The 13,551-nt window shown below is 45.4% G+C and overlaps 1 protein-coding gene across 1 annotated transcript in view; it reads right to left on the bottom strand.

Moving 5' to 3' along the window:
• The window catches only part of adarb2 (adenosine deaminase RNA specific B2 (inactive)), a 227,969-nt gene that overhangs the window by 142,002 nt on the left and 72,416 nt on the right, over positions 1-13,551 (bottom strand). The window contains exon 5 of the mRNA XM_041065249.1: positions 112-998. Coding sequence (XP_040921183.1) covers positions 112-214 — 103 coding nt within the window. The 5' untranslated portion in view covers positions 215-998. The remainder of the gene's footprint in view (positions 1-111; positions 999-13,551) is intronic.

Genomic DNA, 13,551 nt, shown 5'->3' with positions numbered 1-13,551 from the left:
GGGGGCGACCGGGCTGCCGCGCGCTCCGATGCCCCGCCGAGGTGCGCACGACCTCTGCTCACAGCGGAGAGAAAAGACACACAGAGGGGGAGAAGTGTGGGGAAGTTTTACCTTTTCTCTTAGATCGCCTCCTCCTCCTCCTCTTCAACTTGCATTTGACCTGTCCGCTCTGAGCCCCGGACGCGCGGCTGTTGTTTCCAAGTACGGATGCCATCAGCGCAGCCTCTGGAGCGGAGCGCAGGAATAACTTGGACCCGGCGGCTCGACTCTCCTTTGTACTTGTCTCGCTTGAGCCTCCGCTGCTCTCTGATAACGCAGCGTCCTCGGGTTTGACGTAGACTCGGACTGTATTTTCGGCTCTCCTTCCTTTTTCTATCCCTCCGAACCAGGGGGGGAGCGCGTCTTGCTGTTCGTGTATCACCTCTGAAACTCCAGCTCGCCTCCAGCTCACGGACAGACTGTTTGCAGCGCAGCGTGGCAGCTCTCCGCGGCGCTGATACCGGCGCCCCGTCTGCTCCGCTCCTCTCCGGCAGTTTTCCGCGCCTCTGCAGAAATTTTGGCATCAGCCACTTTGAATTCAGTCATGCAGGACTCCTATCTATTTGCTGCCGAGCTTTCTAATTAGGGTCCAATCCTGGCTGTCTGGGAGGTGTGACATCAGCAGCGACACCCAGCAGCCCACACCCCTTCTTCACCCGCTGCTCTTTCAAACGGTTCTTACATCTCCACTTATTCCTCACACTTCTCCCTTTACTTTTTTCACTCTGCAGGGGAAGCCTGCTCTCATGCGCGCTCCACCGGGGGGCGGGGGGGGGGGGGGGTCAGAGGTCAGCCTGGTAGGGATACTTGCTCAAGGGCACTTCAGCAGGTCGGATATTGACCAGCATGCAGGGCGTGGATGTGCGTTTCTCCTGCAGGCGGATGCTTCCACTCTGTCCCTGCTGTAAACTCACACCAGCTTCAGGCTTGAGGAACAGAACCATGTGATGTTTCAGACACTGAGGAGAAAAAAAACAGACAAAAAACAAAAGTCTTTGTTAGATGGATCCTTCCTCCGTCTCCTCGCACTCTGCTTTTTGTTAACTGAGTTTTGGGATTTCTAATTTTCTTGCAGGATTATGGATCTGAAGTAAATTCCCCCCTCATTCCCGCTCCGTGTTCTAAAGTCACTGACAACTCCACAAAGGAAGATTACTGCGCTAAGATGCTATAATGTTCAATTAACTGGCTTTTCCACGCATTCACTAACAACTCAGTCACATCAAAGGCGTCTCTGATATACTGTCTGAGACACAGTCTGTGGAATTCTCAAAAACACAAGCTTTAATTTTCCTAATTACAAAATCTATCACCAAAAAAATGTCTCCTTTTATTTTGAAAGTGCAGTTTGGAGGCTGCAGGTGACCTTCAGCACAGGAGGCAGAAACTCCACCGACAGTGCTGCGGCCGCAAAGTTTGAAGATTGTGACATTTTGGCATTTGTGTGTGAATGTGCAGCGTCGAGGCTTTCAGAAAGCATTTGTGGCTTTTCTAGCTGCAGGTTATTGTTTTATTCCCCCGGCCTCGGCGGCGGAAGGTCAGGTGTGTGCTGGGAGGAGGCGCTATGGTACCGCCGGACACCGTCACACGGCCTGCACGGTGAGAAGCTGCAGATCTGCTCGGGCCTCAGCAAGCTCCCCACGTTCCCTCTGCTCGTTTATCGTGTTAGTTTGTGTTTCTAAATGAGCAGTTACTCACTAAAAGAGAATGATTTTTAAAAATGATGATGGATAAACGAGTTTCCGCCTGTGAACACGTCTCCTTCACCCTCAGCAGCTCCAGCACATTTTAGTTCAGAAAAAAAAAACAAAAAACAAGGCATCTGCAGAGGAACCACCATGACACGTTTGCTGATGTCAGATTGAAAAGTCACTTTGAGGCTCTGTTGTTGGGTGGAAACATTTCCTCCCAGCCTGAGGGGCAGAGAGAGCGGGGAGGGCGGGGGGAGCAGGGAGGGGAGGTGGGGGTGAGCGAGGAGGCCGGGGCCGTCCGCCAGGCTGCAGCCTGCCCTCAGGACGCCCACAAATATCCATGTAAATTGCAGTTTAAGAGAAATCTATACAAGTGACAAGTTGCCAATGCCACTATCTGGGGCAGTAATGAAGGTGTGCTGGTTGGGGGGGGGGGGGGGGGGGGGGCAGGAACGTACATAGATAACAGCAAACAGGCTGGGTGGGGCGGGGGTACAGGTTAGAGCCATGTGTATGAGCGCACACACACACACACACACACAGCAAGGTCAGTGGCTGCAAAGTGTCACTGACTAACCTGGATTCTCTCTGCTCTCACCACTGATACACAGAGTCTCCACGCCTGTTACACGGGTCCGTACGACACACCACAACTCTGACTTTGGTTTGTTCACCGTTAACACACAACGCTGCATTTAACATTTCTGAAAAGTCCGCTGCAAGTAAAACGTGCAAACATGGCAAACTGTGATGTTCATGGAGAGTTAGAGAGAATAAACATACATTTACACACATCATGTGACTGTAAATGGATTTCTGAGGTTCAAACCTTCCTGATCACTGTGGGTTTCAGCTACACCATGATTATGAAAATCAGGGCTGTGCTTAAGGACTATTTTTTTTATCATCAACAGTAATTTTTTTAATCAAACCATTAATCATTTTGTCCGTAAACAGACGTGCATTTATCAGAAAACTGTAAATAAAAGGTTCATCACTGTTTCTCATTTTCAAATACCTTGTTTCGTCTGTCCAACCTAAATATCTTTGGGCTTTGGATGTAACATATAAAATAAAATGTGACTCAGATCAACATGAACTTTCCTGCTAATCAATCTTCTGTCGATCAACTAACCGATTAACTGACTAATTGTTTCAGCTCCAGTGGAAATATTCAGACTCCAGGATGTGTTTATACTCAGTCCTGACTTTTATAGGCCAAGCTCCAAAAGAACCGGTTCCTACATTTCCCATAATGCAACAGCAGCTTTTCTCCCACCATCCATGCCTGGTAAACGGCCTTGCCCTTTAAACTCCTAAGTTCATAATACATTTGTATGTTTTCTCTCCAGGTCAAAGCCGAGTTATTTTTCAGTCTGTTGTGGATTCACAGAACCTGTTCCTGTGGAAAACCAGAGCCATCAAACCCAGCTGATGATCCTCTCTGTTTTCTCTGTTTACTCAGAAAATAATTTATATTTTACAAACAAAACAAAAAAAAAAAAGGAGGTGATGTCTTTAAATATGAGGCTTATATCAGGAGCTGTCTCAGAGAAGGTTTATGCCAAATAAAATATGTCCATAAAAAACATCTGCGTTTGAGAAATCTGACGAAATAAAACGTGTTCTCTGTCTCTGTGTTTACTTATTTAGCCAAACACTCGCACACTTAGTGCTGGTTTGATGTCATATCTATGGATTAAAGAGTTAGATTTTAATTGAGATTACAGCAAACACGCGGCAACAACTCACTCTTCTCCATCAGCAAATCACACACCTGCAATCTAAAGATAAGGAGGCCAATCAGTCAGTCCGCTGCTCAGACACATTCATGTTCTGCTGCACTTCTGATTTTGATTTATACACACACACACACACACACACACCTATACATGCAGTATATATATATATATATATATATATATACACACACAAAAGTACATATATATATAGTTTGCTGCCTCTCAAAACACTTTTCAGTTGCCAACTTAAATTTTTTTTCCTGTTTTCATTATTAGAAATAATTAATATGACACTGTCGGTGTTGAGGTGTAACACACCTGTTGCCCTCTAATCAAAACACTGTAAATGACAGTTACATTTCTGGAGTCCCAGTCGACACGTTCAGTTTTCTCAGTGACACTCATTATATTTTACCACCTCTGTTCAAACAGCTGTTTGGTGCTTTGTGGTGATTTTGCTTCCATCTTCCAACAGAAGATGACGACCAATTACCAAAAATAAATAAGACGAAAATTCAACAATAAAGTTCTCAGCACCTGATGGAAATTGGGTGAGAGCAAGCAAGTGTGTTTATCAGCCCTCAGCCTGGTTTAACGTGGAGGAGATGGAGGCCTCATCGGGCTCTGGGTGGGTATTGACTTCTGTTTCTTCTTTCACTATGGGGGGAGAGGGGAGGGTGGGGGGGTAGGTGGCTGTAGCCTTATCAGGTGTCCAGACACAAGGCAGAGACTGGGAGACTCAGACACTCACGTCCACCTTCATCTCCCCTGCACAGCCGCTCTGCTCCTCAGACTAATCCACAGCAGAGAGCGGTGGCACTTCACTCCAGGTGCACTCAGGTAGAGTGAGTCACATCCACGCCGTGCAGGTAACGAGCGGATGCCAACAGGCTGAAACGTGGGAACGTGTCATCTGTGGGACTGCTTGTCCTTTTCCTATGTTACGCAGTGATGCTGTCGAGGTGCGGTCCACCTGCAGTCTGCTCCCATCATTCACTGCTGCTCACTGTCACAACATGATGTTTTCATGTTGTTTTGTCGAGATGTGTGGATGGTGTTTTCTGTCTGAGGTGAACGTCGTGAACGAGACGCGTTCACCGCCATCACATTAACATCTCACGTGTTTCCATGGAGATGAATCAAAATCCCTGACCTGATAAAACTGTTTCCTGAACAGTTGTTAACTGTATTGATGCTGGGAACCTGTAGCTCACGCTGAGAATCCCCCGCCTGGGGCCCCTACTCCTGACCTGAACGCTGCAGATGGAGAACGATAAGAAAACATTCAAACCATGTTCGAACACGACGTCTTTAAGATGTAAACAAACATTCAGCCAAAGAGACAGATGCCTCAAACAGGTGGCAGGAATTTTAAGGGACATCCTTCAGCAGCTGGATTGTCAGGATGTTGCTGAAATAAGAAAAATCAAAACAAGTTTCAAGTGGTGTCAACTCGAGGAGACGAAGTGACATTTGTGACGAGCTGGTTTTGTAAATGTGTGAGAAATGTGGGTCCAGCTGTGAGTATAATCTGCCCACATCCAGAAAGCAGATAAACAAATGTGTAACAGCAGGTGTGAAGCAGACGTCTGGCTGTTTTCCTTCTTGTGTCTAAACTTTCCACTTTCAGTTTCAGTGGGCTGTTAATGCAAAGACGGTCGGCAGGAGGAAGGAGGAGGACGAGCGAGGACAGCTGTGAGTGGAAACCGACTCCACAGCTAACAACGGTTCTGTGGCCCCCCCACCTGTGGCGAGGAGACCAGCAAATGGAGGAAATATTGCAAAGTTGGAATTAAGCCAGAGAATGGCCTTTTTTTTTTGTGAGCAATGTCAGGAATCCGAGCCTGCTATGCCTTAATGTACCTTGCAAACATTCCCAACACAAAGCAAGCTAATTGCGAGCTGTAAACTCTTGGCCCACACTTCATTCCAAGGTGGCGTTGGCCCGGCCGTATTTAAACTTTGAAAGTGACATTGAACTTTTCATTTTACAGCACGTAGCCGCAGCCACGGGGGCTGAATTCTTGCTGATGAACCGTCGCCATTGCACCTTTTCTTCCGCAACAATCTCCTTCGGATGACTTTTTTTTTTTTTTTTCTTTTTCAACCTGCCCCCACCCCTCTTAAGTGACACCCATTAATCACATTAGGTCTTTGGAAGAATTGTCTGCTGAGCGTCAAGTCTTGGCTGACCCCAACATTTGGAGAGTGAAGATAAAGACGTTGCACTGACAGCTCTGAAATAGCCCCTTTTCTCACAGGTCAGCGTTCAGGGGAATATGAATATTATTATACATGAAAAGAGGAGAAAAACAATTGAGTTCTTACTTCAGACGAGTCCAATGACATTGAGAAGTCTCCGTGTTTATGCTGCTGTGGACAGATTGTCTGCTTAGGTTTCAAATCAATGTACTGGTGGCACGAGGATCCACATATTGACTTGATATATGCTTCTGCAGATTTATGAGTGAATAAGATCCCCATTAAAGCCTATCTTCATAATAATATGGCTGTAGTTAGTCTTCACTTTTCCCTATCGGGGAAACCAAATATCTCCTGACATGCAGGCTAATAAAATACTCTGAGAGCCTGTGATTGTGCAGATCAATGGTGATTGTGTTTAATATTGGATTCCTTAATTTCTGAAAGCACTGAATATTATAGCGCTCTCTGTGAGTCTACATTCCAATCAGAATGTCTCTCTGAATAGGAACTAACATCATTGCCCTTAATGTCACGTAATATTATCAGCTCTGTGGTTTAGTACAATGGAGCCATTGTGTTCTGTGGTGGTGGGGGGGGGGGGGGGGCTTATCAGTGAAAGACAGGAGCGGAGAAAGGAAAGGAGAAAATGAATAGAATAAAAGTAAATTCGATCTCTGAAGGAAGGATTTCTCAGAATAGTTCTTCAGGGCGCTGGATTCAGACGCATGAAATCTAAATTCATCTCTGCTCAGAAATCAGGAATCATGGATCAGCGGGGGTTTGTTTCGCCTCGCGCTCCTGCCTACTACTGCTCTGGACACGTGATCCGCTAACGCTAACTAGACCACCTCTTTGAATGATAAAGGATGAACCCAAGGAGCTGCTGATGACCGCGGAGCGGATACAACAACACAAACGCACAGTAACAGCACCTGGAATCAGTCTTAATGTTAGATTAGCTTGCTAGCTTCCACTTCAAGAGTGGAAAATAGCACAGTGGGTCCCCAACATGTTAACTGCTGCTAACAGGACTGAACTGGTGCACGCACGTTTATGTCAAAGCAATTTTATCCGTTTTTAAAAAAATAGAAAATCATGCACAGCAGCTGCAGTAACACCACGGTCTGTTTTAACAGTCAAGCTCACTCTGACTTTAAGCAGAGAAGCATAAGATACATGATTTAAAGGATTTAAAGTCCACATAAGAACCAAATTTCACTTCATCTTTAATGACAGAAGAAACCAACAAGTTCGACCGGAGCTCGAGCTACACATTTTCCTGTTTGATCCTCCTGTAGTTTGTGTTTTCAGGCAGATGGAGAGTTATATCTGCACAGACAGATGGAGAAAACTGCTGTGGATTTCCTGAAGGTAAAGATGCTTGTTATGCCAGGTCTGATCAGGCCGAATTCTGCCGCCGGAGGGTGGGGGTGGTGGAGGAGGAAGGGGGGGGTGTACAGCTACCAACATTTGGGTTTTGTTTTGCTCATTGGTGTCAGGCACGTACAGTGCTGGAAACTCCCCCGACCTCCCTGACAGCAGATTTCATATATGTTCCATCAAAGTTAAAAATAGCTCTCTAAAGCTCTGCTGTGGACGAACCACACGTTTCCTGGTTCTGCGTACGTTGTAAAACACATGCAGACATTATGAGCTGGTTTTCACCTGACAACAGAGAGAGAGAGGGAGAGGGAGAGAGAGAGAGAGAGAGAGGGAGAGGGAGAGGGAGAGGGAGAGAGAGACAAGGACACGAGCAAAAAAAAAAAAAACCAAATGTCAGCAGAGCTTAGTTCTGATCAAACAAACAAACCTGTTCAAACTGATAGCACCCCGGACGCCGGAGCCGCTCGGGAGCTGGCTGTTATTGAAAATGAGCAAAACAAAATCAAACAAACACCGGTGCTCTCACGTACGTCTCTTTAAAACAAAATGACTGTGTTTCGTTACTAAACCGGCTTTTAACTGACCCATAATTGCACACATGGCACGCGTGTTTGAATATCTGCCGCATATTCGCACACATCACCGTCGACGCGACCACATGGGAAAATGAGTAAACAGAAGCTTATCATTTTCCAAAAAGATCTAAAAGGCCTTGAAGCTCAGCTGTATCCCATTTTGAAGACAGAGATTAATTGCCTCTTTTCCGCCCCGACAGTAATCCTTGAAACTGCCTCTGCTTGGTGCAACAGCATCTCAGCCAGCCTCCACTCTTCTCTCTCTCACACACACACACTAAGGATAGTACCACATAAAGTCAAACAGGCCTTCCCCTACCACGCACACACACACACTTTACTACATCACTAATATCCAGCCCATTAGCACTTAAAAGCCAGCATCCAGAATTACTCTAAGTCTCGCAGGCGTTTGAAGTATTGCAGAGTCACAGTTGTGTGAGTGGCAGGAAGCACGGAAAGTAACAATGATGCTCTGCTCGTGTCGCTCGCTCGCTCGGCTCGGCGAGGAGTTGAGTTTCTTAATCCCACAATGCAGGGAGAATTGGTGGCTCGGGTACGGTGAGTCTTAGCGCTCGTGGATTGCTGCTCCATCTCCAACTCTAATACCTTGTGGAATGAAAGAGATCAGAAAGGGTGCTGTTGTTGTTGTTTTCCTGTGATATTTGCAGGTCTCAAAAATCAAACCAGAAAGCCACAGTTTTTAATTAATTTCCCTGTCTTTGTTCACATAGAGCATGCGAATGCAGAACGGCAGCATATGGTGCGCTCTGTTTTGCAAATCCTCAAGAATCCAGACCGGCGTGGGATTTATGAATGTAACAGATGAGGTTTTGATGATTATGAGGTTGCTGATGGTCGTCGGCACTGGAAAGGTTGAGCCTTCCACTCTACAACGCAGCATATGCTGACCGTGGATGGCGAGGGGTCATCCAGATCTTCTGCCAGTGCCAGCCATTTCATTACACCAACAGATGGCTGCAGAGATTTTATCATTAAAATATCCTGCTGAATCTTTCTCACACTATAAAAAGTTATCAAGCCGTCATCGTCTTGTCGTCGGTGACATTAACCGCGTTGTCGCTTTTTGAGTTTCTGCTTTCATGGAAATAAACTAAGGAGTCGAATGATATCACTGAGTTGTTGACTAAATGAGCATCAAGCTTGTGGTTCGCACATGAAACATAATATATCTCAAGATTAATGAGGATTAGGGTTACAGGATGCTTTTCCCTGCATTTGGCAGAGATGAATCCGAGGCCGACTGGAAATCACTCGGAGCTTTTACAAACGGAGTCCTTGCTTGGCAATTAACTTTGTACGCGCTGAGAACAGCACGGCAGATTCTGATTTGGACTGAAATGACGCCGCTCGCTACGTGTCCGCGCTGAAATCAGGCCGGTGATTTTCCTGCCGCCACGGCGTCATGTCACCGCTGCACTGGCACTGATTACAAGGCCCCATTGACCGGCGGTGCATGCGTTCCTGTCCCTCCAATGATGGCTCCGCATGAATAGGGTGTAATCAATCTCTGATCCAATCAGAGGTCGGTGTCTGGGTGACTGACAGAGAGGTCTCTGTGGGGCTCTGATGAGGACAGAGTTAAAGGGCCCCCAGGAGACCAGAGGCGATGACAAAGAGATGCTCTGAGCAGCGGTGACTCACTGAAATGAATATAGTGAGTCTGCCGAGCGTCTGTCTCCTCCTCCTGTCCATCACTGCTCCAGGTCAATGAGACCAGTTCATTCACTCCACACAGCTCTGCTTTGTCACAGAACCGTAAAGAACAGCAGCTGGCATTAATTAATAAAAAGAAAAACGTTCCTTTTCCAAACTTTAAACGAGACTCTTTAAACAAACGAGTCCATATGTGAGAGACGCTGCTGTTACTGTTTAATACATTAAAACATTTCTCACACGTCCTGTTACCTTCTGCTGCAAAGATGTTGCTAAGTCTGTTTGCACTTCACGAGCAGTGTTTGCCAGCCTCAGTGAAACCAAGCATCTTCCTAAATTTAACCTGCAGTCAGTAAAACACAGCAAAGAGGCCGAGGAGGCTGCAACAAGTGATTCATTCCTGTTACACATGCTGCAAATAGCACATGGAAGTGCTTTCTTTAGAGTGTCTGCATTCACAGAAAGTTTTAAAATGATTTTCCTTCAACCTTTGTGAGTCAACGTACCTGGAAACTCTTGAGTTCCCACATTAAAAATAAAAAATAAAGGCACAGACTGTTTGCTGATGGCACAAAGCCAGGAACTCTTTACAGAGACTCGTATCGTCGCCCGTGTCCTCTGAACGAAAAGGATTAAACACATTCCTGTGATTCTTTCTTAATGGTGTAAACACTGAAATCAGAGATGGTGTGTATCCATCGCTGTTCACATCTTAGCTCTCTAACTCTCACCAACCTTTTTCTGAGCCTTCACAGCTTTATCCCAGTTTCTGCATAAAATTTAGATTTTTTTTTTTCAATCATTCTTTTAAAAATGTCTGATGTTTCCTGTTTTCTGGTTTGAAAAGTCAACTCCTCCAAGTGAACAGTAGATGGTGGTAGTAAACATTTTACATGTGGCTGAGACAGAGACAGCAAGCTGTCAGACAGAAGACCTCTCCCAACCTGCACAGCAACCATGTACACTTCATTTAGTTTTTAATTACTTTGAAAAGTTATGATTTATGAATCTATAATCTATTATGAGAAATATTCAGTAACTGATGAACCATGAACGATGAGGAAGCGTGCTCTCCTTCAGGCAGAGTGTGAACACACATGCATTGTGTTTTGTTTCCATCTCGACACATGAGGATACCTGTTCCACGGATCAAAGACAAGTGTCATTACTTCCCTGTTACTCAGAGTAACAATCAGGAATGAAGGCTACACAGTGTTTGACAAAACACAGGAAGGCAGAGACAGAGCTGCTAAATCCCCCAAGTTAAGCTCATCACCTCCTCCTTCTCTGAAGCTCCAGTCTTTCATCAGGCAGGGTTTATCGGTGCGTCAGAGACCGGCGGTGTTTGAAGTTTCCAGCTTTTCTCCTCACTAAACCGCACACCGAGGTGAGCAGCCGAGACTAGATCCCCGTCAAAATGGATGAACACGCGAGCGAGCGCAGGAGGGAGCAGGGTGAGAATTCAGCGTGGCTGTCACTTGACATGCCAGACATGCGTGAACAAGGGTGGAGTTTGTTCTTCTGTCAGGGAGGAAAAAAAAAAAAAGCTGACAAAACGCACAGGCGCACGGCCACGGAGAGAGAGTCTGTAGTTTCTCAAGAGCAGGGGATGGAGGCACTGTCGATGGAAATGAAAGCCGGCAGATCGATAACTGTGGGAACCGCAGCCCGTCAGAGAGGATACAGCACAAACAGCAGACCCGCTCTGTGAGAACGGAACGTGTGCAGTTTAGATCCAGGAGAGAAATTTATCAACAGACATTTTGCTTGTTTACAGCTCGTTGCACTGCCCCCAGCTGGTTAAAATCATTTCAGGTTTAACCAAACTCGCTAAACTTAACTATAAAGAAATTAATCATTTAATGTTTAGACATATTTAATATGAACATTCTGCATAAGCATGGATATTTATCTTTTGTCGTGGGGGCCTGTGGCTGCAGCAGCTTTGTGTCCACGTCATCTCCCATCACCCTCTCCTCCTCATCTACTGTCAGACACCAAATCCATTTCATAAGAACCTTTTTCAGATCTGAGTTACATTATGTTTCCTCCTAATGCATTTTCCTTCAAAGCAGCTGCTTAAGAACACTGATCAGGAAAAGGGCCGATGGAGAAAAATGAAATTCAAGCATCAGAGTTGCTTTCATTAAACTCAGACTGAAGGAAACGCTCAGTTCACAGACTTGTCGCTAAAGACACTAAATAAATGAATAAAAAAAAGACACGATTCACAAAAAAAGAAAGAAGAAAAGAAAAAACTGTTAAAACAGTTAAAAACAAAAGAATTCCACATCAGTGCTCCGTCGGATTGTTTCCTGTGTGAAAACCTAAACTGGGCTTTCCATTCAACTCTCACGAGAGATTATATCAAAAATACTCTGTACAGACGCTGCTTCACTCGTTCTGTTTACTGCTGTAATGTATGTATACAAAAGAAAGGCCCGACAGCGTCTCTGTGCGTGTCTTTGAATTGACAGTGCTGAGGGATGGTAAACCGGCAGGGGAATTCTCTCCTTTGCCTCTTTAGTTGGAATTGATTTCTTCAAAGGCGACTGTTGTTTTTTAATTAAAACACTGAACTGGCTAATTGTGAAATTGATTCAGGTTGTGTTTTTCACTGTGTAGAGCAATATACTGTTGCCCTCAGTGCTATCTATATTTATCAGGGAAAGTAAAAGGAGCTTGCACTCTCAGCCCCGTCCACACACACACACACACACACACACACACACACACACACACACACACACACACACACACACACACACAGTTCAGACCGTTTAATGCTGTAATCCTGCAACTCTTCAAAATGTTTTGGAAGTTTCTCAGTAAGCTATACGTATAACTGACAGTGTGAGAGTCTTTAACTCACAGCAAACCCTGTAAGCTCATCCTCAAAGTAGCCTGAAAGTCTGTATCAACAACAGGATTAAACATCGGACCAATCCGAACTTCAGGAAGTGATGTGCACTCAGTTTACATGTTGCTTCTCGGGAGCACGGACAATTGAGCTATAATTGTGCGCGACGCAGACGTATTCATGATGAACTTGTTGTACTTCTCCCCTGCCAGTGAGATTTATGTCGTGCCTGAGATGAAATTTCCTTTAGAAAATCGCACGACAAACCTCCACATCCGTCTTTCTTGAGAGCTAAAGTTACCTTCAGAGGCGCCGTATTTCACTGCCACCGGATTAATCATCAGGCCTTAAATTATTCACACCTTATCCAGTCTCGAAGAACTGTCCTCAGCTCAATGTAATTCCATAATTTTGCCAAGAAGAATGGCCCCTGATGACGCTGCCCGGGGCGTCCTGGCAAAGGTCTACCAGCTCACCTTGGTCTCAGCTCCTCTCAGCCACGTAGCCAGATCAGTTTATCATCCAGAATATACAAGGTTCACACATGCAAGGTTCACACCAACACACAGGACACAGTCTTATACTCCCTCTGAGCTGCTCCTGTCAGACTGAGCCGCAGTGAGACAGGACAGCAGCTCGACACACCAGATGCTGTACATATGTTCGTGGTTCCCAGAGGCTGAATCCTACAGTAATGACCCTCTGACTTCAGCCCCACCCCGAGGTTTGAGTTTAATGCTAATTAATAAATGCTGACATGTTAACACACACAGATGATTTCTAAAGTAAATATACGCTGCTGGTTTTAATCACAGTGCAGAGGATGTCATCTTATCTCCACTTAGTATCTGTATTAAACAAAGTGTATGTTTGAGTAAATTAGTTTTGTTAATTATCCTTCTGTATCAGTGGCAACGGTCAGACAAGCACATTAACAACAAAAGACACGACGCTCGTATCAGACGTGAGTCTTTCCTCACGGTCCTCAGACGTTAACCATCTTATCAAGTTTGTTCTTGTTTGTCACAGAATGTGAGAAACAAAGTTTAAATGAAGGACAGTATCTCTGTGCCGCTGATGACAGAGTGAGACAGTGCAGCATCTACTGTGACTCACTGTGAGTTAGGATGTTAAACACAGACCAAACGTCTACAAACACAAACACACTGCGTGTGGCAACAGATTCTACACAAACTAAAGCTGGTGAAGTCTGTTTCTGTGCTGCACTGAGAACCTGATCTAGAACCGTTCTTTGAGGTTCTTTCAAGTCTTCATAACAACAGATGTCAAGGCCACTGGACAATTACTGGAAGTGAACAGGAAGAAAAAACAGCTCCCTCTGCTGGTCACAGACTTTGGAGCAGCGACACAAACGAACA

Source organism: Toxotes jaculatrix, chromosome 20, assembly GCF_017976425.1.
Source record: "Toxotes jaculatrix isolate fToxJac2 chromosome 20, fToxJac2.pri, whole genome shotgun sequence".
Lineage (NCBI taxonomy): Eukaryota > Metazoa > Chordata > Actinopteri > Toxotidae > Toxotes > Toxotes jaculatrix.
The sequence above is the reverse complement of the archived record's forward strand: the minus strand, read 5'-3'. Positions and strand labels throughout refer to the sequence as shown.